The following is a 26,608-nucleotide window of genomic DNA, read 5'->3' on the forward strand; positions in this document are numbered from 1 at the left end:
TGAGATGACATATTTTGGGGAATTTCTCTTGGAGATGAATAAAGTATCTATCTATCTATCTATCTATCTATCTATCTATCTATCTATCTATCTATCTATCTATCTATCTATCTATCTATCTATCTATCTATCTATCTATCTATCTATCTATCTATCTATCTATCTATCTATCTATCTATCTATCTATCCATCCATCTATCTGCCTGCCTCGCTCTATCTATCTATCTATCTATCCATCCATCTATCTGCCTGCCTCGCTCTATCTATCTATCTATCTATCTATCTATCTATCTATCTATCTATCTATCTATCTATCTATCTATCTATCTATCTATCTATCTATCTATCTATCCATCTATCCATCCATCCATCCATCCATCCATCCATCCATCCATCCATCCATCCATCCATCCATCCATCCATCCATCCATCCATCCATCCATCCATCCATCCATCCATCCATCCATCCATCCATCCATCCATCCATCCATCCATCCATCCATCCATCCATCCATCTTTGAGGGCTGAGATAGCTGAACAAAATGATTTGATAAAAATCTTTGTAAAAAATGAAAGCATTTAAAAGGGACCTATGATGTTTTCTTTCCACTTTTCTGACCTATAAATGTCATTAAAATGTTGTATTCTCCCGAGTTATACCCGAGTTTCATTTAATGAGGTTTGCACATTTGAAAAAAGTTTGGGATGGCTCCGAGCGCTCGCTTTCAGAGAGTTTTTTTTTAATCATCAAAAATGTACATTTGCACCTCGCAGCTTCGTAACTTGGAATTTTACAGCTTCACTCCATCACGGTTTTTCAAAAATATGTTAATTAATAAACCATCACTGTTTTGTGGTTGACTACTAACGATTGTTAGTCCAAAACTGTGCATATTTAAGCAAATGTTATATGTTCTTTGGCCTAACTGAAGCAGTTTCAGAGATAAAAATGACTAAACCACACACATAAGGCATTCAGAAAACTGTTCTTGTCAGTTAGAAGGAGGACATTTGCATGATGACCCACCATAGAGATTGATGTATCGGACGCAGCTCTCCACCACCACTGGTATAGGCTGCCCCGAGTCCTGCATAGTGACATGCATAGAAACATTCCTATTCATGATGGGAGTAATAATCACAGGCACATGAACAATAAATACATGCACAAATCATGTGTGTGTGTTTTAAATGAATAGAAATGAAATGGAATGGAGTGTGTTGCTATGATTTACGGTGTGTGCAAATGAAGGACAGGACGGAGGCCCAGAAATGGAGCTAGAGTGATGGTGATGCCACCCAGCGAGAGGACAGAGTACCTGAGTCCTGGCACGGACATTCCGTCTTCCCCTGGCCAGACAGCAGCGGAGAGGCGACAACAACCACAAACACGTTAGTGAGAAAGACAGATCTCACAGACAAAGAAGAGAACACAAGAGGAAGTTGGCAAAGCATTGATTGGGGAGGGGGGGAGAATACACGCCTCGGCTTCTTAAGACTGCAAATTATCTTCAAAATACTCCTCAACACGAGCAGGAGGAGAGTCAGTGCGTGAGCTATTGTGTAAAAAGAGTAGCCAAAGGTGTGGGAAATGTAAAAAAACAAAACAAAACAGCAACCCAGAAAATAACCGTCAGCGAGACAGAGAGCACACGGGCTGCTGATACCTGGATGAAGGCCTCCAGATTGCCGTTAAACAGCTTACGCCTAAAAACGGAGCGAGGTCTAGACTTCCGCATTCTCTGGGGTTTAGGGGGGAGTAGAGGGGGCCTGGGGAGAAGGGAGGTGGGGGGTGGGTGCACGGTGGGTAGGACAATGATGAATAATCATGCAGTTGCTGTCCCAGGTCATAAACATCATCTTCTGCCTTTAACCACACTCACGCCTCATGCTGCATTCAGGAGAAGTGGGAATTTACAAGGTGTTCAAAAAGTAAACAAAAAACATTCATAGCATCTTGACAACGGACAGGCTGGCTAACGTTTTTGTTTTTTTTTTACACATTTTAGAGCAGGTTGTGATGCATGTCAGCTTCTCCTATACATTCATTTGGAGAAGTCATACTTACATACATTTGGACTGCCACAGATACATTTGGACTGCCACAGATTTTTTTTTAGATGATTATTTTTTTAGTTTATTGAGATGCACCTGTGTATCATCTTCAATCGGGGGTTACGTTATTCCAGTGAGGAACACATAGTGAAACAAAGGATGCAACACGCGAAGATTCAGTATGCTAACAAGCTATAGTATGTTTATTTTAACATAGAAGTCGTAGAGGTGAAAGAGTGGAATAAGAGTATGTTGTTTTGCTGTTTTCAACTTTATGCCACTAAAACAACATCACTCCAAATATAATCTTGTCAAATTCTCATATTTTTCTATTACTATTTTGACATTATTCTTGTAAATAAATTGCCCAATAAAAAAAACAGCCGTGGGCCACAAATGGACTCCGGGACACAATTTGGACACCCCTGTCTCAACTCATCATCAACATCAATGTCGGAAAAACAGATCTTTAGAGTTAGCGTTAGATTCTATGTGCCAAGAAAGACCACATAGGTGACTCAGTGTGACATAAAAAGCGGGAAATGGACTGATCCTGTAACCCTAAATGATAATACCATGTTAATCTTTGCACAATGCCTTCATTAAAAGCTAACCCTGTCTTCCTATTCCCATTCCCAACACTCATTTGCTGTCATTGAGGCCAAATCCAGCGGCACCGAGGGAAGGATTTTACACATCAACACGGACTCGATTCCTATCTTGTCACGGGACATCTTACCTTGTTGTTCCATACTCAGCCCTCTCCCCTAAAAAGGGAAAGAGATGAAATTAGAATATAGGCTGCGTCTAAAAACGCTACAGTCGAGTGAGTGCGGGCTGCCAGATGGAGACGGAGAGGAGTGTTATGAGAAAACAGGCATCTATTCAGGCGCACTCAATGGGCTCCAGCACCATGGCTGCATTTGTCACGCCGCCAAGCAGCGGTCATTCAGCCGTCGACATGGCAACGGGCACAAGAGCTCCGGGATAGCCCGACTGCTCTCTCTCTATGCAGTGTGAAAATATGCGAGCTGGAAATGGGAGTATGATTTCATACCATCACTTCCTGTATTCACTTCCTGACTCGCATACACTCCATTAGAAAGCATCCTAAATCCTTCCTTATGTCACACAACTCACACGCTCAGCCTTGCATGCCTTTTGTAGCGGCTTTAAATGCGATTTAGCTACAAGTGGATGCATAATGAATGTCGAGAATATGAGGCAAAAAGTCATCCCTCACGCTTTAGTCGTCTCATTTACATTTGATAAGCCTCACCTTCTCCCAGCGTCTGCTTCAGAAGGTCATGCTTGGCTTGAAGTTTCACAATGAGGTTGCTGCCGTTCAAGAACTCTTTGTATTTCTGCACAATAAAACAGTCAACATAGTAAAAAAAGGCACTAATATCTCACATATGTATACAGTACATGTATACACATACACTATATACTCCATATATATATATGTGGTTTATACACCCTCCGTCAGAACTTACAGTAAAGTAGAAGCCCTCCGTTTCCTGCTGATTGGCTCGTCTCTTAGCGATGTTGGCCTTGCTCATGTAGGAGTCGGACGACGCCGATTTGACCGACTCTGTGGACTGACTGTGCTGGAAAGCCTCAGAAACGTCAAAGTCCTCCACTGTCAGCATATCTTGAAGGGTCTGCATGGTGGCGTCCATCGTCTTCCTCACCTATAAAAAAAAAAAAAAAATCACACGGAATTAGAGATGCACCATGTCGCTCTTTTCAAACTCTCTGCTTCTCAAGACCGATATGGTGCAGATACATTTTTAATAGTTACTTTAACTAAAAAGCTTGTGGACACCTGGATGTAAGAAGGACTCAGATGAATTTGGATTTGACCAACTCTACCATGAAATGGATTGAGTAGGACCCTCAAACAATGCACAACGATGAGCCAATTACAAGGATGAAGAGTCTTGAACCAGTCATGATGTGCTATATATATCTCTATATTGACACTTATTATGGTACCCATTATGTCAATTTATGGTCATATCACCTTGTACTTCGGTACGAGGTACATTATTTAAAAAAATTGAGGATAATAAACAAAAAAAAAACCCTGTTTTATGGAAAGCAGGAAGTGAACAAATGTAACAGTTACTGATTGTAAAAGTACCAAATGGAGGGGTAGGATTTAATAAGCTTTGCTTCTTCCTACTCCTTTTGGACATGTGGAACTGTGAACTGATTATGTGATGCATATGACAAATGAAATAAAACCTTTACCATTACCATTAATTTGTATAGGAGACCCAGAGTATAAAAAGGAGGGAGTTGCCTGCAGTGGCCCAGCAAGGTGCACTGTATTCGAGCACGTGCTCCGAGCAGCCAGTGTGCTGCTACAAGGGTCAGTAGAGCAGAGTATAAAGAGGGAGGAGCCACTTAGTGTAGCCCAGCAATGTGCACTGTATTGGGACACATGCTCCAAGCAGCCGGTGTGCTGCTATGGAGGTCAGGGGAAGCAGTATATCATAATTCCCTCATATCCTAATTATAGTGCTAATAATAACTACTTTACTTTTGTCTTTCAGCAAACCCACCTCTTCGTTTTCTATCTTGAGCGTGGCCAGGCGCGTCTGAAGCTGCTGGTAGCGCATCAAGAGCTCCGTCTGGACAGGCTGCTGCGCGCTCACCTGACAGACCTGCCACAAGCGAGATCCACTTGATAAGCATCGTGCAAGAAACACCACAAAGAACTTCCTTCCATGGCGCTCACCTCGTCCCCCATGTGCGGCTGATAGTCGAAACGCGAGGGAGGACAGAACATCTGGCTGTGCGTGTCCATGAACTTCAGCTTGTCCCCTCGGACGTCCATGGCGTCCACGGCTCCTTCTAGAACGTCCAAGCCCTCGTGGCGAGACGTCTCCAGGCTGTACTCGGCGGACAAGTAGGTTCTCAGGGTGCGTGTCAAGCTCGCGTGGAAGCCCAAGTCGCAACACTGCTGACAGGATAGCCGCTGTTAGCCACGTCATCACTAGTACCTTTCTCTTACTGAGCGCTTCCACTTACATCTATCATGTCCGACACATCGTGGATGTAGTACTTAGCCACCAAGGCGTTCGTGGCTGCCAGATTGAGAAGATAATCGTTGCGGGCTTTTGTGCACTTGAGTTTGTTTTCAAAATACTTGGCTTGCCTCTGTGGAGAAGAAGAAAGAATGTCACATGATTGTGTGATGATAAGGGGTACTTGTTTATTTTAGTGCTGCTGCTTTGTCTGGCGGTTAGCAGGATTATGGAAAAATACATTAAAGTAGTCAGTGTGCAGCTTGGATGGCAGTGCAGATGGACTGTGCACAGAGAATGAAACAACACACAGCTGTTATTGTCCAAAGTAGCCATCAACATGCGTCAGTAGCAATATCATTACAGTATGTCTTGGGTCCTACATGAGTGCTGCCAGCACCTGGGAGCTGGAAACATGGATTCCAGCATAGGAAAATGGAGGATAGTGTGACTAAGGACACACAATTTGTTTCAAGCAGTTTGGCATGCTCTGCTTCAGTAATGTCATGTCAGGATTCATGCATCCCCTCAATGAACCGCAGCTCCCCGGTGCTGGCAGCACTCATGCAGCCCCACACCATGACAACATCACCTTGTTACTCACTTGTGTTGCCAGCTATTTAGACAATAGCGCCTGACTCTTTTTCAGTGGGTAAAAAAATGAGAAAAAAGTAAATAATATGACTTAAATAAAAATTTAAAAAAATGAAAAAAATATTTAAAATGACTTAAAAGTGTCAAATATATATAAAATAAAATTTAAAAATATTTAAATTAAATTTAAAAAATGACTTCAACAAAAAATGATAAGACATAGAAATGACTTAAACATATACAATAATATATAATAATAATATATTAAAAATAATAATATTAATAATAATATAGAATAAAAATAAATAAAAATTAGTGTAAATCTTGAAAAAAAATTAAATAACTTCAATAAAAGTGGGTGCTGAGTTAATGACCATTGGAAACTGTGGATCCCGGGTTGAGGCCATTTAAGAACCCCTGCTCTAAAGTATATTCAGGTTTACTTTCTCCTGTACGGTCCCTTGAGGTGATGTACTGGAAGGAATTGTTCACTGAAACGTGAGACGCTGCGAGTGGAGACAAAGACGTACCTTCTCTTTCATTTTCTCCATCTTCTTCACAGAGCTGCGTCGCTGTGGACGGTCGTCGTGACCGTGCCGCAACAAGGCGGCGCCGATGTCTCCGGCCTTGCCGATGTGCTTCTCCTCCTGCTTCTCCGCCTCCTTCAGCTTGCTTTCTGCGCTGATGCTCTCCGTGTGGTACATGTGGTACGTCTTCATCACCTGGCAGCACCAAACAAAGAAGATGACAATAAAATCAGGAATTTTATTCATTCATTCATTTTCTACCGCTTATCCTCACGAGGGTCGTGGGGGGTGCTGGAGCCTATCCCAGCTGTCTTCGGGCGAGAGGCGGGGAACACCCTGGACTGGTCGCCAGCCAATCACAGGGCACATATAAACAAACAACCATTCACACTCACATTCATACCTATGGACAATTTGGAGTCGCTAATTAACCTAGCATGTTTTTGGAATGTGGGAGGAAACCGGAGTACCCGGAAAAAAATAAACACGGATGCACGAGGAGAACATGCAAACTCCACACAGAGATGGCCGAGGGTTGGATTGAACTCCGGGTACATTTTACTCTTTGGATATTTCACTTTTAACCACACTGCCTTGAGAATTACAGAGCACTCATAATAGTACCCTGTGGATTTCCCCTACTTGAAGTGGGTTCAGGCCTCTAGTGTAAGTACATCCTTACATAGTCCACAATATTTCCCATTGCAATGTATTTTTTTTAATTTACTCCTAATACATTCAGTAATAGAGGGAGTGTAACCTCATCATCTTGTTGAACTAGCAGCTTTCAGTTGGGTGTGTCTGATGTGCTTTTATCCTGCTGCTTGTTTGTTTTCACCTTGTAAAGACCCAGGATAAACAAAAAGATAACCAGTCCCTGTTATGTATAATACTGGAGCACCTGCACAGTCTTTGTTTCCCAAAGACGAATGCACTCAGGACACCACGTACAAATTGTGCGAGGGAGGTGTGACTGTAAATGCTGGAAGTATTTATCAAGACAGTGAAACGACTTAAAGACACAGGCCCTCTATCAGGCCCTCATACTGCATGGATGTAATAGTATCCTTCACATCACTGAGTAAACCCCCCCAACATAGATAATGAAATCAAGTTAGCCGTCTTGTGACCATCGCAGCATCTGCTTCCCTCATGTCTCGCACTCAAGTTTGGGTTTCCTAGCAACAAAGAGAAAGAGATCGATAAAGGAGAGAGGCTAACATGGTGACAGTGTGCAACACTCCCTGCTACATGACACCGAATACCACTTGAGCTCCAGAAGACGATCAATAGTCCATCACGCATGTTGCATAGTACTTTTCCACCTCTGATAGTAACTACAGGCTTGTCAAGCTTCTTCTTCTTGCTTTTTTATTGTCACAAAGGAGATTTGAGATGTTCTTAGATGGGGAGGAGCAAAAAAAATTAGTATGTGTTCACTCCTCAGTCACACGCTGGTGGTGGTAAACTGCATCTGTAGACACAGCTGCCCTGGGACAGTCTGGTGGCCTCTCCAACCAACCTTCCGGTTTCTGGACGAGCTGCTATACCTCCAGAGGTGCTTTCTTCATCTTCATGTCCGTCCAATTTGAATGAACCACGTCACGTGCCATCCATGCATAACCAGGCCTGTCACTATAGCCTGCCTGGTTATGATACAAGCCTTTGACAGGAAACGACTTCAACGGGAGAGTGACGGGAAAGAAAGGCAGTTTCTCGAGGAAAACGTGCCTGCATTGTCCTGCGCCAAACAAGGAGGCGTCAGCACCGGGCAGCTGTTTTCTATCTACCAACCAGACCTGCTCTGCAAGTCAACGCACGTGCACATGTGGTCTGCACGTGAACGCTATCCCAGTCTTTTCGAATGCACACATATAAGCTTTTCCCGACAAACAGATGTGTCCGACCTTCAGCTGCTCATTGTAAGTCCCCCCCCCCCCACCCACCCAGGGGAAGGAAATTCACAACAGATGAATGTGAATGTCTTCGGGAGCAGTTAGAGGCTGAAGTGCTGATCGAGCGTAAAGTATGTGTGTGCGGTGTGGGGCTGGCCAGCTGTTTCACAGGTTCCGGTCCGACGGCGGGACGAGGCCTTGGCAGGCCACTACGCACGCAAGGCGGAGCAGACAACCTGTTATGGATATTAAATAGAACAATCATATTCCTTTGACTTACTGTGTAGAGCTCAGTGGTGACTTTGACCAGCTCCTCGTGCATCTGCACTCCGATGTCTTTGCTCTGTAAAAGATATTAGCAGAAAAAATAATAGCATTGAATAAAAAGTGGAAAATATGATGCTCAATGCTAACAAATCGAACCCAACACATTTTTGCAGGGAGATTCGCCGCCGTTTTCCCAAGTGTCATCAAGTTATTGTTGCTTGTGATGAACAGCACATGTCCTCTGACAGCACTAAGAGGCCCCCCGAGGAAGAAAGGGGTCAAAGTTGAGAACGAGTGTGAAGTTCAACTCTTAAGGGAGCACTTGTCTAAAACCTCGTCTTTCCGCCACATCTAAACTTCAGAGTTTCCACCGCAGTAAACACCCAAGACGACGCATCCCACATGTGTCATATATCATCGCCGTTAAAGCAACACATTTGGAAGATATTTTTAATTGGCGATGAATTCATATTGTCTGCAGGCTGTTCATAGAGGACTACGCGGAGGCTGGCTAAAGGCCAAGCCATCAAGGCCCCCATCGTGACAGTGCAGAACCCCCCAAGAGGGCATAAATTACCCTCCATTCTCATCGCTGTCAAACAATAGATGATTTCAGATCTCTTGGACAGCCTCATCAACCACAAGCGCTTTCCTGTCGTCGCACAAAGCGCATATTATGCAGATCTGTTATGAGAGCGTAACCAATGGCAACTGCGTTAGACAAACACCCAATTGTATTGGCATTGTGAATGAGAAGCTTGGACCAAATAACTCACCGACTAGGACTAGAGAGTCCAGCGGATTGATCGTCTGGAACGTTATCAATCAGTGGAGCGATACACAGATACACAATAAAAACAATGACATTTTCCAACACAACAATTAGGGCTGTCACAAGATCTCGCGAGATTAAAACGTGACAAGATTTCTCATTCAGAAAAAAAAAACCCTTTCTTGGGCACTAGGCCTTGGATGATAAATAAATCATAAATGATAAATAAACATAAATGAAAATGAACTGTGGGACTAATAAAGACTTCTTATTATTAGAATATTAGACTAGAATATTAGAATATTATATCTTATCTTATTTTATGTGCATGCATTTCTTTGCCTCCTGCTTCCAAACAGGCAGACAGAGAACAACGGCATGAACAGAGTGAGCCCTTTTGTCAGTCATACAGTCTCTTTGTCTCGACGGGTGGAGGCGGGGCCGCTAGCATACACATAGAAGAGTGTAACGTAGAAGAAATGAAATGAGTAATATATCGTCATATTTTTTTTTCATTGTACTTCTCATCTAGTTTCAATCTCATGTATCGTGTCATCTCGTGATGACAATAATAACAATACAGTCCAATGTGTATGGATGGTGGATTTCATTTGGAATGTAATTGACTTTTAAATGACGGCTGTAGGGAACCTAAGGCTCAGGAGCCTCTTTTAATGACCGCATCCGGCTCTGGCTGGAAGCAAATATTTTTGCTGGACATACATGGCGTCATATTGACACATCGGTCACGCGGATGACACGCATGACGACTGTGACTTTTACATCCACTGAATTCACAAATCTGACCTTTTTGAAAAGTCTGAGGACATCGTCGCCCACATGCGCCAAACGGACAATGACGTTGTTGTTGTAGATGTCGCTGAGTGTGGCGTGGTCTCTGCTCTCCCGTCTGGTCTGGTCCAGGACCAAATACCAGCAGTTTATGGTGGACAGGAGATTTTGGTCCTTCCTGGAAAGACAGGAGAGTAGTTAATCGGTGGAGACTTGTGAACTTGTGGTTCATTTTACACAAAGATCTAAACCAGGGTGGGCAAACTTTTTGACTCGTGGGCCGTGTTGAGTTAACAACAGAATATATACCATATTTTCTGCACTATAAGTCGCTCCGGAGTATAAGTCACACAAGGCCAAAAATGCATAATTAGGTAAAAAAAAAAACATACATAAGTCACACTGGAGTATGTCGCATTTTTTGCGGCTAATTTATTTTACAAACTACTTGACCAAAACAGACATTACATCATTTTGGAAGGCAAGTTCTAACAATAAAATAATAAAACAGGCTGAATAGGTGTACGATATGCTAACACATTGATTATTCAGCTAGACAAAAAATAAACATGAACAGAAAAGGTGTCCAGTGTTTATGTAATATAAGCAGTTTTTTCATTTATAAGTCGCTCTGGAGTATAAGTCGCAGGAAGAGCCAACCTATGAAAAAAAGTGCAACTTATAGTCCGGAAAATACGGTATTTAACACACACACACACACTATTTTACACTTGTAGTTCTAACAGTCTAATTTGACTTGTAAAAGTGTCATACTATCAACTATATGTTCTCATTTCACTCAAATTACGAAATTTAATTTTAGTTTAGTTTTTTTCTTACTGAATAACACATCATGTTAAAAGTTGAAATACTCAGAGTAACAGTAAGTAACTGGCGGGCCGGATTCAAACGCTTGGTGGGCCGCATGTGGCCCCTGGGCCGTAGTTTGCCCACCCCTTATCTAAACACTTCTTACACACGGACCGTTATCTTGCATCGGTTTGTACAAGACAAGATCTTTAGACACCAAAACAAAGATGCTAATCTGATTTCCTTAACAATTCTCACATCTTTCATAACTGAGGTGACTTTCCATGTTATTATTCACGTGTACTTTTAATTGACTTATTACTACATCATCCATGAAGAATGATGGTGGCAATGCTTCAACAAAATTGGAAGTGAAAAGTCACTGAATTCATGAGACGACATGAGAAACCGAGTTCGCCGGCTGCTAACAACTACGTGCTACCTGGAAGTCCTGCTGGAACCCCACCAACGTACTCTCACATCCAAAGTCTCCTCCAAACAGGACCTTTCACCAGCTATCATATTTTTTTATCATGTAGCCAAAAGCAAGGCTGCAACCAGGAATTCTGCTGATCGGTATCAGCAGCATAAAACCACTATTATTGTATTATTGTTACATTGTACTATTATTATAGTCTGGTGCTCGTGTGTTTCACTTACTGACCAATATGGCAATATGCATTGGCCATACTCATAGTCCTAACTGCAAAACCAAAACTAACCAAACTATGAATGAATAGTTTATGAGCACATAATCCCTTCCTGATCCCCTCTTAGAACTTTATTCGCTCATTCAGACCAAAATGGCACATTGACTCATTCGCTGCATTGGATTCAATGTGTTTCTCTGTAAAAGATGTGCTCGCAATCTTGTCCTCTATCTCAAAATGTCCCTCCGACATACAAAAACACACACACACACACACACACACACACAGGAATAGCCAGCATGCTGGCTGCTCTTGCCTCACTGCTCGAGGGAGCATGTGAGTTCAATTATGTTCACACCGAAGCGTTTGTTTATCTTCTTTTGTCTTCAGGGAACATTGGACTGTTTTTCCATCGTCAAACTGTTGTGACCGAAACACAACAGTGATACTACTTTTTATTTGAAATAAGATGGAGGCAGGTCGCTGATGGGCCATAGATGACCCCATGGTAAAGTTTCCAAGGCCAGTCTTATTTTGGCTTTTATGGCGGACGTTGTTATAACATGACGGCGGAAGACTCTAAGTCTTCCTTCAAAGGGGGAAAACATCTCAAAGACATTTCAGACAAAGATAACATCTCTTATTTTCTCCAAATGTACTTAAGAGGGTCACTTTAAAGGAAAAAACACTTTTGGCGTAATTTGGCGCATCATACAAAATCCTTAAGTGAGACACATCTTTGTCTTTTCCGTGTGTTCTAAAGATATAGGGACACACCTACTCTGCCATTAAAAGGTTTTATGGTTTTCTATGCCTATATCTTTATATCATCAGAACGCACAGAAAGGGACAAAAACATGTCCTCATGTCTCATTGTGGATGATGGGCAGAATTCCGAAAAAGTGCACTTTTCTTTGAAGAAGAAGGAAAAGCAAACATCATGAAGGGTAAGGACACTTTTAAACAGGAGACTAGATCTAAAAATAAACACTCTTTGGAATTTGTCTTTGATTTTCGAGAGTCAAGGCAATAAATCCAAACATAGCATCATCATAGTTTTACCTTTTCAATGTACAGTATGCCTCATATTGTCAGTTGGACGTTGACGGAGTGCGGTTGTGGTGTGATAAAATGTGCATCTCGAGGATTTCACAAGTATTGCACAAAAACATTTCTGTCCCTTGGGGGGGGGGCAGAAAATAACTGAGAAGCAGTGACCTAGCCTCAAAAACAAAAATACATCGCCAATATATAGTGTTACATTGTGAGCAACACTGAAGCTACTCGCTAAGTAACTATGTTAATAACAATAATAATCATATGCTTCATATGGAGCTCACATGAAGGAAATGGAGCCTTATTGGCTTTTTGGAGGTTTTTTCAGAAGGGTTTCTAGGCGGAATAGGTGCATGCCATTAGAAAATACACGTATGTTTATGTCTCACATAAGGATTGTGGATAATTGAACTAATTCCTAAAAAATATTCCGCTTATTCAAATGTTTACAAAATGAAGTGCACTTCTTGGCTCCAACCAGCAGAGGCGCTGTTGATTCAATCCGAAAGGTCCACACCGTCATCGGGTGAATTAGAAGCATATTGGTGTAAAAGATAGCAACCAGAGTGCTGAGCATCAGCATCTTGTGTTATTGGCTTTTCATCGCACTTGGGTAAAAAGGTGATGCCGCCCTCCCCGCAGGCCTTCCTTTCAAAGCCAAGCACGAGCTTGGATCCTTGACACAGGATGCCAGGAGATTAACTGTCAAACCTTTGGCTGCTCTTCAATAAGGCGAGAAGACAAGGAGAAAAAAAAAATAGTAGTAGAAATATGCACGGCCAAGGTTTCGCGGGTCACGAAGAAAAGAACGCCACTCTCAGCGAAAGTGAACATATTGCAAGTATTCATTATTTTATACGGTTCTTGAGTCCTCTCTTCTTGCAGAACAAAATGTCCTCCTGGGAAAGACCATTAGGGACCCACACACGAGACCAACAATGGAGAACAAAGTCATAAAGCGCCAATCATAGATGTTCTGGTATCAAATTAAAGGTACAGTCAGAAATGTAGTAGTTGAGGTCAGTCTATACTGACTTTACTGATTTGATACAGTGATACAGTTTTGATACAGTGACCTTGCTACTTTGAATTTCAGGACTCTATCACCATTTTTGTAAAATACTGTATATTAGTAAATATATCATGCTGTTTCGTGGTTGTCTAAAGTCCATCATTAGTCAAAAAAATTAAAGTTTTACAGTTTTGGCTAGGGATGTTCCAATTCGGGAAATGCTGCCGAGACTGATGTGCACCCACCACGAAGTCAGAAATATGTTTTTTAACATTAGAGCCATGCAGAGATGAAATAACAACCCTATAGTCACCCTTATACTCGTATTATTCGGTGTTTACACCACATAGCATGGCTCTTATGATGCAGACAATGAGACGGCCGCTAGCTAGCAAGCTGACGAGCTAACCGGTGAGCCTGGGATTTATTTCTTCTAAACTTAAGAAGACAAAATCTTACCATTTCCACACGGAATGGGAGAACGTTTCTCCTCTCTGAGATGTGAGACATGCCTTGGCGGACTTCATGCAGTGTTAAGGTAAGACATGTAAGCTAATGTCGCATCAATGCTTTCACTAATAATAGACCGTGAAATAGGCTACATTAGATTCCAATTCGGGATATGCTGCCGAGACTGACGTGCACCCACCACGGAGTCAGAAATACAGTTTTTAACATTAGAGCCTTGCAGAGCTGAAATAACAACCCTATAGTCACCTTTATACTCTTATTATTATTTGTTGTTTACACCACATAGCATAGCTCTTATGATGCAGACACTGAGACGGCTGCTAGCTAGCAAGCTGGCGAGCTAACCGGTGAGCCTGGGATTTATTTCTTCTAAACTTAAGAAGACAAAATCTTACCATTTCCGCACAGAATGGGAGAACGTTTCTCCTCTCTAAGATGTGAGACATGCCTTGGCGGACTTCATGCGGTGTTAAGGTAAGACATGTAAGCTAATGTCGCATCAATGCTTTCACTAATAATAGACCGTGAAATAGGCTACATTTCTGAAAAACCATGATATAGTGAGGGAATGCTAACCGAACAGCGATATTGTGAGGGACGCCTGTATTGATAAATCAGGTTTTCAACAAGAAAGTGTGTCAGGACAGTACAGAGAGTGAGGGACAGGATGTGGAAGTGCCTGATGATACAGTCCTGTCCACTTGGTAATCAAACGCTGTGCAGCCCAGCTGTTGGCTAAACAGAAGCCAGAGCTTGAAAAGCCTCGACTGTTGTTAAAAGTGTTCGGGAACACTTGGCCTTCCAGCTGGAACACGTAAACGGACAAAGACGAGTGGATAAGACGAAAACAGTGTGCTGCCATTGTTTAGTCAAGATGGAGAAGCTGCAACGATTAATGCCGCACTTCCGACATCGCTAACAACCAGCCACTTCTCCTCTCTGCTCTCCACAATTCACAGACAGCTGCTTCGAGAGCAAAGCACAGTTTGACACCGGATTCTTCAATGTTGATCCAGTGATAACCAATATAAAAATCCTCTTTACTAGCTCTGACCAATCACAATTGAGTAGGCGTGGCTGGGGGAGTAGGCTGTTGAATCCAAGAGGAGAAGAATGCAGATTTATCCTGTCCACTCCTTGAGATTTATTATTTATTCAAATAAAAATACTTTAGTTCCACAATGGGGCTGCACGGTGGAAGAGTGGTTAGCGCGCAGACCTCACAGCTAGGAGACCCGAGTTCAATCCCACCCTTGGCAATCTCTGTGTGGAGTTTGCATGTTCTCCCCCGTGTTCTCCCACATTCCAAAAACATGCTAGGGTAATTAGCGACTCCAAATTGTCCATAGGTATGAATATGTGAGTGTGAATGGTTGTTTGTCTATATGTGCCCTGTGATTGGCTGGCCACCAGTCCAGGGTGTACCCCGCCTTTCGCCCGAAGATAGCTGGGATAGGCTCCAGCACCCCTGCGACCCTCCTGAGGATAAGCGGTAGAAAATGAATGAATGGTTCCACAATGGGATCCAATATCTCTCTTCAACTTTCCACCCTTTGATTAGTCATTTTCAATGTTCCTTTTGTGATGCTAGAAATAAAAGCATATCTCATAATAATAATAATGAGCTACATAACAAAGGCAGTCTGAAAACAGAATTGGGACTAAAGCTTGAGGCTTTGTAGTCATTGTAGTCAGTGAGTAGACATCCATTTATAATGATGAGCATTTTAAGTGACGGAAAGGGGGGGTTTGATGAGGGGGATCTGGGACAAGGGGTGACAAGGGAAGTCAAGTGACATGAATATCTTACAGGGTGTTCCTTGGACAGAACGCTCCATTAATCAGCCCCACAGAGATGGCGGCTCGACGTGCCTGGACTGACAAAAAGAGCCACCGAGAGATAGAGTAGGTAGACAGTAGCACCGTTACCAGACACCCGAGTCATTGACCCGAGACGATTCTTGGGACTGGGGTACACGAGAACGAGATTTTCACACAAAATGTACAATAAAAAAAAACATGACGGGACAAACAAACTTTTTGATTTATCTCATGCATGTGCGTTTTGAAATGTTAATTGTCCCACAAATTCACTGTTATGATGATCTGTCCCATCCATTCATATTCCATACCGCTTATTGTCATTAGGGTCACAGGGGTATGCTGGAGCAAAGAGGCGGGGTACACCCTGGAGCGGTCAACAATTAGCAAGCAGCAGTTTCACTAAAAAATACAACCACATGTCTCACTGACGCTGTGAACACCACAGACCTCACAGCTAGGAGACCAGGGTTCGATTCCACCAAACTCTGTGTGGAGTTTGCATGTTCTACCCGTGCATGCGTGGGTTTTCTCCGGGTACTCCGGTTTCCTCCCACATTCCAAAAACATGCTAGGTTAATTGGCGACTCCAAATTGTCCATAGGTATGAATGTGAGTGTGAATGGTTGTTTGTCTATACGTGCCCAGTGATTGGCTGGCAACCAGTCCAGGGTGTACCCCGCCTCTCGCCCGAAGGAAAAGCGGTAGAAAATGAATGTGAATGAATGAAGATGACAGCAACAGTAAAATATGGTGGTGGTAGTGTGATGGTCTGCGACTGTTTTGCTGCTTCAGGACCTGGAAGACTTGCCGTGATAAATGGAAGCATTAATTCTGCTGTCTGACCACCTGTCGATGACTTGGGCTGTGCAGTTCTTAGTTTTAGGGAGCAATTCCATAAAAAGTTTCATTTAAGAAGCGTATTTTGTGTTCAGATACTGAATACCGTCATTGACTAATGACCAAACACTTTTCACACCACTGTAAGGGTAACATGGCGCATACCAACCATGGACAATGGTTGACATGGTGACTGTCGAAACACTACAGGGTGCCTATCTTTGTCATCCAGTAAAAGAGCAGCGACTGTTTCATTCCTTTGACTTCCTTACCGCTCTAATTTTGTGTGACCGGTGAGGATTGGAGAGTCCTGGTCTAGCGTGAAGTTGTTTGAAAAGGGAAATGAAATGACAAGCACGTACAGAAGAAGTCAGGTTGGCGGGGGTTGGTAGGAGTGGATAAAGCGTCTGACCTAGTTGGGAGGAACACTGCAGCCGGAGGCCACACGCTTCCTTGGCCCTGGATTCATTTCAGGTCAATTCTTCTGCATTTATACATCCTATTCCTTCTATTGTCCGTCCCTTTGTTTCCATGCCGGTATGGTCTAGCAAGCAGTACGGTCCCCTGGGTGTACAGCTTTTGTCAGATTCCATTGTAAAAAGTTGTGATACTAAGGTTAGTGTTTGGGTTTTAATTAGGGTTTGGATTAAAAGTCACTGTTTCAAAACCACCAAAATATTGTTTATATATTTAGCCACGACGTGCTAATACTACCCGGCTTAAACAGGCCAACTGATGAATGTACTCCAACTCACTTGAAATGCTGATGCTCTCTGGAAGTGCGGATCTTGGCCGAGTAGCGCTCGGCCAGTTTGTCCAGGCCTCTGGAGAACTCAAGCTGGAGCTCGGCCTTTCGACGGAAGAAGTCCTGCAGGTCCTGCAGCAGCTGCAGGCGGGACTCCGACTGCTGCTCCAAACACCGGAACTGCTCCACCAGCTGGTTACGGATCTCTGCAGATCAACAAAAGAGGAGTCACTTGGAACAGGAAGAGACACCGGTGGACTAGTGTTGCTGTGTTTGGCCATCATTAATAATCCACATGAGAGTATATGTAGCTTCACCTACACCACGATGCAATCCCGCTAGCCGGAGCACTTGTTTAAGAACCAATTCATCATAATTGGATAAAAGCGGATGTCCAACTGCATTTGTCTGCTGCCAGTGTCTGTGTGTGCACACGTGCATTATGACATGCATGTGTGTTTATTGCTGCAGACAGCATGGAAAACACAAACTAGGTCAGCCGGCATTGTGCTGAGAGAGCCTTCACAATGATTTTTCTCAAAAAATAGCAAATATCAGGGATTCTTTTAATTACAAGGTTGCTGTGCTTTTCACGTTTAAGACGTTTGGAAGCCTTCATTCCTTCCATTCCAAGCGAGGATTCAAATAAATATACTCTACTTTCTTAATACAGTAAACCTCGGATATATCGGAAATTCGCTCACAACGGACAGATAAAAAAGAACCGATTTTTCTGTAATGCATTTCCAATAAAAATTAATTGCATATATCGGATTTTTTATAATGGATTTCGCCTATTTCGGACAAAATCTCCAGTCCCGTTCCAATGCATTTCCATTAAATTTCCCTCACATATATCGGATGGCCGCATCGTGGCGCTCCGATTCGCCGAATCGTGACAGGCCGCTATACGACGTCATTTGCAGCGTTTGCAGCGTTGCCTTCGTGTCCAGGTACATTGGAAACATATTCAAGGAAGTGCCTTTTTATAACGGATAAAATCTGATTTACGCATATACAGGATATAAATCCGATATATGCGTAAAACGGACATTTTCCGGTATACGCATATAACGGATTTCGCTTATATCAGACAAAACCAGTGGGAACAATTGAATCCGATATATCCGAGGTTTACTGTATTGTGCACAGCCGGTATGGTTTATCTCCTGAAAAAGCAACATGCTATTATCAGTTATTATTATAGTATTATTATATTCAACTGTGGGAGTGACAGTCGCTGGCAGAATATTAAAACTTATGCTGTCACATATAGAATATGCACAAGTTAATGCTAATGCTTGGATTTGTTTTTAGCATGCTTAGCCAGTTAAGGAATATCACCTTTACATTTGCACAGTTCACACTACACCTTCTCCAGCAATTACTGACATTTAGTTCACTTCCTGTCATTATAGGTTATTGTTTATTTTACAGATGTACAGTGTTGTACTGTGGTTGTGGTTGTTAGTAAAGTTGGATTTACTTCAATGTGTTTTAACCATAAATAATTCTATTATAGGCCAATCTCTTTTTTTGCAGCTAACAAGATGCTTGGTGACACACACACACAGAGGGACTGAACAATGCTCTACTCTCCATGAGATATTAAGAAACAGTTGAGGACCTTTAAGTAGGCCTAAGAGACGTTCTCAAGCATACATGTCATTTGTGTCCAGAGAAAGGAACCTTGTCTGAGAGCATCAATGAAGAAAAGACTTTTCTTCTGCTTAAAATGATAACAATTAGAAGAAATGCTCTGCAACACCGAGGCTGAAAATGTGAATGGAAGTCGAGGCAGATAAACAAAGACCAAATGAAAGAGTGTGTGGTCCCTGGCTGGGAGGAGATGTTATCGTCATGGTCCCCTCGGTGGTGCAGTTGCTTGGTTACATGCCTCTGGAGGCATCGCTGTCCTCGCCCTCTGCTTCACTCGCTTCTGACACTTGCACCAGCCGTTTGATTTGGCATTTGGTCAAGGACGAGAGTGACTTTCTCTGCTTGAAAAATGCTCAAAAAGCAACCGCAGCTGATGAGCGGCGAGGCAGCAATCAGTTCCAAAATAGAATAAAATGTCACGGCGGGAGGGGTGACGGCTTTTAAAACAAACAAGGAGTGTAAGAGACGACAAAATGAGCCAATTTGCATTGATGTAAGCGTGTAATTTCATCAAATAGATACTATTTGCATGCTGGCCCTTTGCAGGCGTGTTATTTTTAGAAGCTAAAGTGTTACTAGGGACTGTGCAGTATTGCACTACATGTGATGAATGATTCAGGCTTTCGCAGAGTGTGCATAATCACGCCAGGACACCGGCAAGCACTTCACAATTCAATTTAAAAAGCATAAAACGTCCGCTTGAAAAGCTAACTCCTGTCTCCAACACGAACCAAAATGGTCGGGGTATTTTCAGGACTGTTTATTCCGCTTTGAAATGATGGCCCATTTGGAAGGAACGTCAGTAACAAGGAAGGAACAAGACTTACTGGACATATCATATTACCAATTCAAAGTAGCCTCGATCTCAAACAGGTCACACACTGCTGTGGGATGGCCTTCCAATTCACAACCAGGGTCAGCCAAAGTGGTTTTGTTGGTCACTTAAACACGAACAACATGCCTACACCGATCCGAGTGTCGGGTTGAAGTCAGAACTTCAGTCTTCATCTAGTAACCTTTGATAAACACCAAACTGTGGGGTGCCATTTTTGAGGATGGAGTTAGCATCCGACTATGGATGTACGTATGGTAGTGCCAATCACCTCAATATGTCTGCTTTGATTACATAGATTGTCAGTGATGGAGACGCCACCCGATTACCAGCATTTCGGGGTACCGAAAGTGGTTGTGTTCATTGTTCAAGCATGAGCATCATGCCTAAACTGATTCAACAAGCATTGGGTTGAGGTCAGGACTCCATTCTTTCTCTGGTATTCTTTGGTAAACACCAAGCTGTGGGGCGTCATCTTTGAGAATGGCGTTAGCTTCTGATTAAACTGACTCAACATCTGTGCTTTGATGTTCCCGTCAATAAGGACGTAGTTTACCAGTGATGGAGATGCCGTCCCACAGCATTGTGAAACTATAGTCCAGCACCGGTTTGCCAGTCTTTGGGTGTACCAGAAGCAATGCAGCCAAAGTGGTTGTGCATGAACATCATGCCTAAACAAGTGTTGTGTTGCAGTTGAGGTCATTCTTTCTGTGACATTTCTTGGTAAACACCAAGCTGTGGGACGTCATCTTTGAGAATGCCGTTAGCTTCTGATTATGAGTGTCTAGTATTGCCACTCAATATCTGTGCTTTGATGTTCCGTCTGTTAGGACATAGTTTACCAGTGATGGAGATGCCGTCCCACAGCATTGTGATACTACAGTCCAGCACCAGTTTGCCAGTCTTTGGGTGTACCAGAAGCAATGCAATGCAGCCAAAGTGGTTGTGCATGAACATCATGCCTAAACAAGTGTTGTGTTGCGTTTGAGGTCATTCTTTCTGTGTCATTCTTTGGTAAACACCAAGCTCTGGGGCGTCATCTTTGAAAATGCCGTTAGCTTCAGGCTATTTATGTATGGTATTGACACTGAAGTGAATATGTATGCAGTGATATTGCCTTGAATGATGACAAGCCTCGTTTGCCAGTGAAGAAGATGCCGCCCCACAGCATCCCATTAAAATCAGACCCTTGACCGCTAACATCTGGGGAACGCAACAGATGCAAGTCGGGGCGGCATTTCAAAAGGGAAAGGCTTTAGCAAGAATCAACCAAACACAAAGGTACATTTTGGATTGCACTTTTCCACAACAACAATTTCCCGCTAACGTCAGACACAACCCCCATGACTGTAATGGTGCACACCCACAGCACTGTGCACACTAATAGGACGTATTTATCATGTTGCTTATTCGCCCAACCCTAATGATCAACAACCTGCTGCTCTCAGGGTTAGAATGTTGGGATTTTGTGCATAAATTGGAGGCTGGAGGAAACAATTCCGAGCATAATACTTTGAAAAATTGTGTGTGTCTCGGCAGTCATTCATAGTTTGTTCACTTCCTGTGCGGGTGACTTGGCTCAGGACCCAAATTAGACCCAAATTAGTCGTGTATTGCTATAAAATGTACCGTACTAATGCTGTGCCCCAAAATCAAGATGCCGGCTTACATTTTGGCAACCCAATGAAAATGGACTCTTGAATCCCAGTTTGGAAAAACCCTGAAGATCATATTGGAAACACAAGCAGGCTGCAGTTGATTCAGCGGCGCTACCGTGCCTAAAAACACAATTCATGTAGTGCCGCCATGCTCTGATGCACTCCGACCTGCAAACGACATGCATGGACTTCTGCTCCACGTGAAAGCAAGTGGGCCAGGTCGGCTCCAAGGCCGGGCTGCCTGTAGAGAAATCCCATATTGAGGAGTCATTGTCGTGGAAGGAGCCCGCCGCCACAGCTACTGCCACGGCCAGGAGGCGTACCCGAGCGCTGTGTCTGCAGTTAGCCATGCGTGACTGGTCACATGTGTCCTAACCCAGACTGACATGTTGACATCATTTGGCCCAAAATCAAGGCTGTGCGCCCCCCCCCCCCCCCCAGAATGCAGTCAGCACGGCGCTAACGCTCCTAGGGCCTCCGTGCATGAGTTCACGTGGCGTTTTCAGAGGAAAGCTGTTTGCACAACCACAGGACAGGAAAATCCACATTGTGCCGGAATGACATTCCAAGCAGGTTTCACTTTAAACACCCGACGCAGCATCTACCGGCAACAAAGACATCCTTCCACCGCACGACGTCAGAAGACATTATGTGATTACGATGAATTCATCTACATGCAAACATCCTTCATTACGATTTCAATATCTTTTTACTAGCACTAGAAATATCTTCAAATAGCAATCAAAGTGTAGTGGAACCTTAGTTAGCGTCATAAATTACTTCCAGAAGGTCTGACTAACCCAAACAGATGCTAACCGAGTCAATTCAAAGGTTTCTCATGGGCATTAGGCCTGGGTAGATGATAAATAAATAAATGATAATGAACTGGACCATTTTGCCGGTTTCATTAGCATACGTGTCTGTTTCCCTCGTCTCTCGCCTCCAAACAGGCAGCACCATGGAGGCTTTGTTCAATAGAACAAGAGCATGAACAGAGTGAGCCCTTTTGTCAGTCTTGCAGTCTCTTTGTATGAGTCTCTTTGTTTCACTGTACTTCTGAACGAAATGTTAAAATTTTGTTCTCATTGACCCAGTCTCGTCTTGTGAACTGAGTTCTTCATGACACCAATAATGCAAATCCCATGAATGAAATAATAAATGATAATTATGATAAATGAACATTTCAAAGAAAAGTGCGTTTTGGGGGAATTTTGCCCAGCATCCATGTCTTTCTCTTTTCTGTTTCATAAAAACAGCTAGGCAACGCCTTGTCAACACAGACCGTTGTTAGCCTGTTAGCTTGCTTTTACGACTGTCTTCGATATTTAGTGTTTGTTGTTATAGCGAATATAGTCTCTCACCACTCGATGTTACAGCCCGGAATGACCCCGCGAAGATTCCGAGATTTTATGGAGGTTATGGAGGCTAAAAGCAGCCACCAGCTAGCTAGCCGCCAGCTAGCTAGCCGCCAGCTAGCTAGCCGCCAGCTAGCTAGCCGCCAGCTAGCTAGCCGCCAGCTAGCTAGCCGCCAGCTAGCTAGCCGCCAGCTAGCTAGCCGCCAGCTAGCTAGCCGCCAGCTTGCTAGCCGCCAGCTTGCTAGCCACCAGCTTGCTAGCCACCAGCTAGCTAGCCACCAGCTAGCTAGCCACCAGCTTGCTAGCCGCCAGCTTGCTAGCCGCCAGCTAGCTAGCCACCAGCTTGCTAGCCACCAGCTTGCTAGCCACCAGCTTGCTAGCTAGCCTTGTAACGGCTGTGGACTCCTTACAGTTCGTTGATGTGGTGAGTTCAGACCTCACTTGTCCTGAAGAGTAATTTCAGCAGAGTAATTGGAGGTGCTGATACGAGTAATGGTCGGGAATGTTCCCTTTTGTAAAAAAATAGCTAGCCTACCTGCAATGCAGCCACTATGGGGAATCCTTTACAGAATACATGTCAAACAGTCAAACAGCTAAAAAGAGGCAGCTAAGAATGCATGTAATGGGATACACCGACTCTTCTGAAAAAAAAAACTCACCCACAAGGTATCTCCATCATGTGAACTGCATATTAACCAAGCCGTGGCCACATTGTTATTATTATTCTTATCAACATTGTTACGCCCAAGAACTACATTACTGGAGTAGTGACACCTCACCACAGGCTAGCGACTAGCTTGAGCACACACTGGCTCCCAATGAATCAGGCCACTAGCCAAAGGTAACGCTACATATTGGAGCTGTCTTTTTATTTTGGAGGCTAGGTGTAGCGTTCCTTTTTATGTTGCTATGTGAAATCAATGCAAACAGGAAGGAAGTAGTACTAAAATACAAGTATGACATGTTATCATCAATGTACCTGTTACATTACATTACATGCTCAGAGCATGGATATATATTGGATGGAATAGTTGTGTCCCATTACATGCATTAATGAGCGGCCTTTTTTTTATCAGTTTGTATACCTTTAGAATGCACACTAAAGAGACATATGTGTTTAATAAGGACTGTGGATGATGGGAAAAATTCCCTGCACTTTTCCTTTAATATTGTTCACTTATTTTGACACTTTTTACGATGCTTTGGACCCTCAAACGTATGGTTTCCATTATTATTATTATCTTCTATGGGAGCAATTAATTTTCCATTCATGTAAATGAAAATGAGAAGGAGCAGATGGGCTGCTAGGACCTTTTAGTGGAGGTAAAAAAAAATATGAAAGAATGCACACAAACCATGTCTGCTGCATGACCATCCGGCACTATCTTGATCATCCGGCCACATACATTTAGCCGCAAAGAGGAAAATCCTTTCATGGTTTATAATTGATGCAGACAGCATCCATTATTGATGGACTTTCTCAACTCTTTGCTGTGTGACCTTCCTTCTCTATGGCTGCTACATGATCCTGTCCTGCAGCTTCGTGGGTAACACACATCTTGATGTCTGGAGGATTGTGCAGCAGTCACATTAATAAGTTCATAGGGTAATTCTTTCACTGCATGTATAGATACACTGCAGGATCATTTGCATTGATGCATTGACAGGACAGCCAGACCCACCCTCCTCATGACACACACACACACACACACACTTGTTGTAAAAGTTGCACAATTGCACACCAGCAGGCCTGCACAACACTAACCTTTCACTTGGCTCTCATATTCGGCTATGATCTCTTTGTCCTTCTTCACTCTGGCCTGCGAGGACATGTTGGAGGCAGGCTGGATGGGGCGATCTTCGAGGCGGGAAGATACCGTCTTGCAGTCGCTCCTCCTCGGCTTGACTGGCGGCTCGGCGACTGGCGATCAGAGGCCCCGCATCGCCGGAGAAAGCCTCACAAGTTCGGATAAGCGAGAAGGGCGGTGGAGGGGAGGAGGAGGGGGGTGGGTGGAAGAAGAAGAAGAAGAAGAAGGCGGTCCCAATGTTCTGTTTTGGTTTTGTTCAGCAGTGTCCGATTCTTTGCTGCGTTTAAGGCGACGTCGATCCGGAAGGACAGTCCGCCGTGCAAGCTGTCCTCCACCGCAAGGACTCACGTTTGACTCGCATTGCAGGGTGGGTGGGGGGGGAACCTGAAGGAAAAGACGATAATGACACAGCGTTCTCTCTCTCTCTCTCTCTCTCTCTCTCTCTCTCTCTATCCCTCCCTCTGTCTGCTAGTTGTTCATGCAGCTGCAGGAAAAAAAAGGCTGAATGGAAGACTCCTCCCCCTTTCCTCACCGCACCACCTTTTTGTGCATGCATGATTCATATTTCACCCTTCGGCTCATATGCACCCATCTATCCACCAAAAAAATCACCTAGGAGATCACAGACATGGAAAACATCCGTTACAGGGTCAAACCGTAGCCGTTCTCATTCTTATGGACTGTGTTCCAGTGGAAAGTAAACCAAAAAAACATGGCTGATGACCTTCAATAGGTTTAGCAAGTTGCTAAACTAGCATCAACTCACACTTTTAGCCTCCCTTTTTAGCAATCAGGGTTTATGCTGCCAATTTCCATACCGATCTTGATCACCTGGATTAACTGTTGCTTTTTCTATGTATTTATGATGAGTCGCAAATAGTATTAAACATTCCGAAACATAAAGCAACATCAAAAGCGATTAGCGACTTTTTCTGGGGTCACAGGGAGTTTGGGGTTTGGCGGATGCTATACGATGCTATAAAGACAATCACGAGCCGACAGGAACTGCTTCCGAGCAGCGTTGCCGTGGGGATGGAGCTCTAAAAGAAAAGGTGTGTTCATATTTTACTCTTTATTAGTAAATGAAGTAGATTAGCTTCAAATTATTCGGGTACGCCTACTGTATTGCTATGTTCTAAGTTGCTATATTTACATATACTCACCAGAAGAGGGTGCTACTCACAACCATACCGAGTCATGTTAACAAATTAAACTTATTTTCTGTTCAATTGAATTAATTTAAAAAAGTTCTTAATTGCCAAAGTGTGATGGGAGAATATCAAAGTTATTTATTTTGATGAAATGTTGCCAATTATTTACACGTAGACCACACAGTCAGGAGTTAGGGATGCTCTGAACGCTCGCTTTTAGAGAGTTTTTTCTAACACCGACTCCCTGTGACATCACACTGAGCCAGACTTCCTCATATGGGTGTAGTTAATTGTATTATTTTCACTTTTATTTAAGTCCTTTATTTTCATTTATTTGTAATTTTTTACATTTAAGTAATTTGTATTTTATTTATTATTTCATTCACTTTTGTAATTTTTATTTTAATTTTTTTTACAATTTAATTTAATTAATTTTATTTTTTATTATTTTTTAATTAATTTAATTTAATTCTTTCCTGTCCTTTTTATTTAATCCAAACCAAGCAAATGCATTTGTTACTTTAAAATCATATTTTGAAACATGAATACACATAATGACGTGTCCAAAGTCGATTTTGTGAAGAAAAAGGGGAAGAACAAGATAAACTTTGACTAGCGGTTTTTGAAGTTGATTCTTAAAAACAGCAGCGGGCTCCTGCCATGTTGAGAAGGTCCCTGCCACTAAGGTCCCTCAAGATGGCAGAGCGCCCCTGTGGTATAGGATCATTTTTGCACTTAGTTCTTAAAACCTCCTCTCATATAGATGATCTGTGACAATTTTGTTAAAGAATTGCCTTTTTTCA

At 43.0% G+C, this 26,608-nt stretch overlaps 1 protein-coding gene across 5 annotated transcripts in view; it reads right to left on the reverse strand.

Moving 5' to 3' along the window:
* The window catches only part of LOC131123741 (SLIT-ROBO Rho GTPase-activating protein 3-like), a 35,790-nt gene that overhangs the window by 6,144 nt on the left and 3,038 nt on the right, over nt 1-26,608 (reverse strand). Inside the window, exons 1-13 of one of the 5 annotated variants that reach the window (XM_058065493.1) lie at nt 24,612-25,042; nt 17,353-17,548; nt 9,953-10,115; nt 8,387-8,449; nt 6,215-6,406; nt 5,095-5,223; nt 4,802-5,026; nt 4,626-4,727; nt 3,552-3,749; nt 3,335-3,419; nt 2,795-2,822; nt 1,668-1,770; nt 1,028-1,088 (exon numbers count right to left, since the gene is read on the reverse strand). In XM_058065493.1, the coding sequence (XP_057921476.1) occupies nt 1,028-1,088; nt 1,668-1,770; nt 2,795-2,822; nt 3,335-3,419; nt 3,552-3,749; nt 4,626-4,727; nt 4,802-5,026; nt 5,095-5,223; nt 6,215-6,406; nt 8,387-8,449; nt 9,953-10,115; nt 17,353-17,548; nt 24,612-24,678 (1,612 nt within the window). In that variant the 5' untranslated portion in view covers nt 24,679-25,042. Of the gene's footprint in view, nt 1-1,027; nt 1,351-1,667; nt 1,771-2,794; nt 2,823-3,334; nt 3,420-3,551; nt 3,750-4,625; nt 4,728-4,801; nt 5,027-5,094; nt 5,224-6,214; nt 6,407-8,386; nt 8,450-9,952; nt 10,116-17,352; nt 17,549-24,611; nt 25,043-26,608 lie in introns of those variants that run through there. The other 4 variants (XM_058065519.1, XM_058065502.1, XM_058065511.1 and 1 more) reach the window with 4 other exon arrangements.

This window comes from Doryrhamphus excisus, chromosome 1 (assembly GCF_030265055.1).
Source record: "Doryrhamphus excisus isolate RoL2022-K1 chromosome 1, RoL_Dexc_1.0, whole genome shotgun sequence".
Taxonomy (NCBI): domain Eukaryota; kingdom Metazoa; phylum Chordata; class Actinopteri; order Syngnathiformes; family Syngnathidae; genus Doryrhamphus; species Doryrhamphus excisus.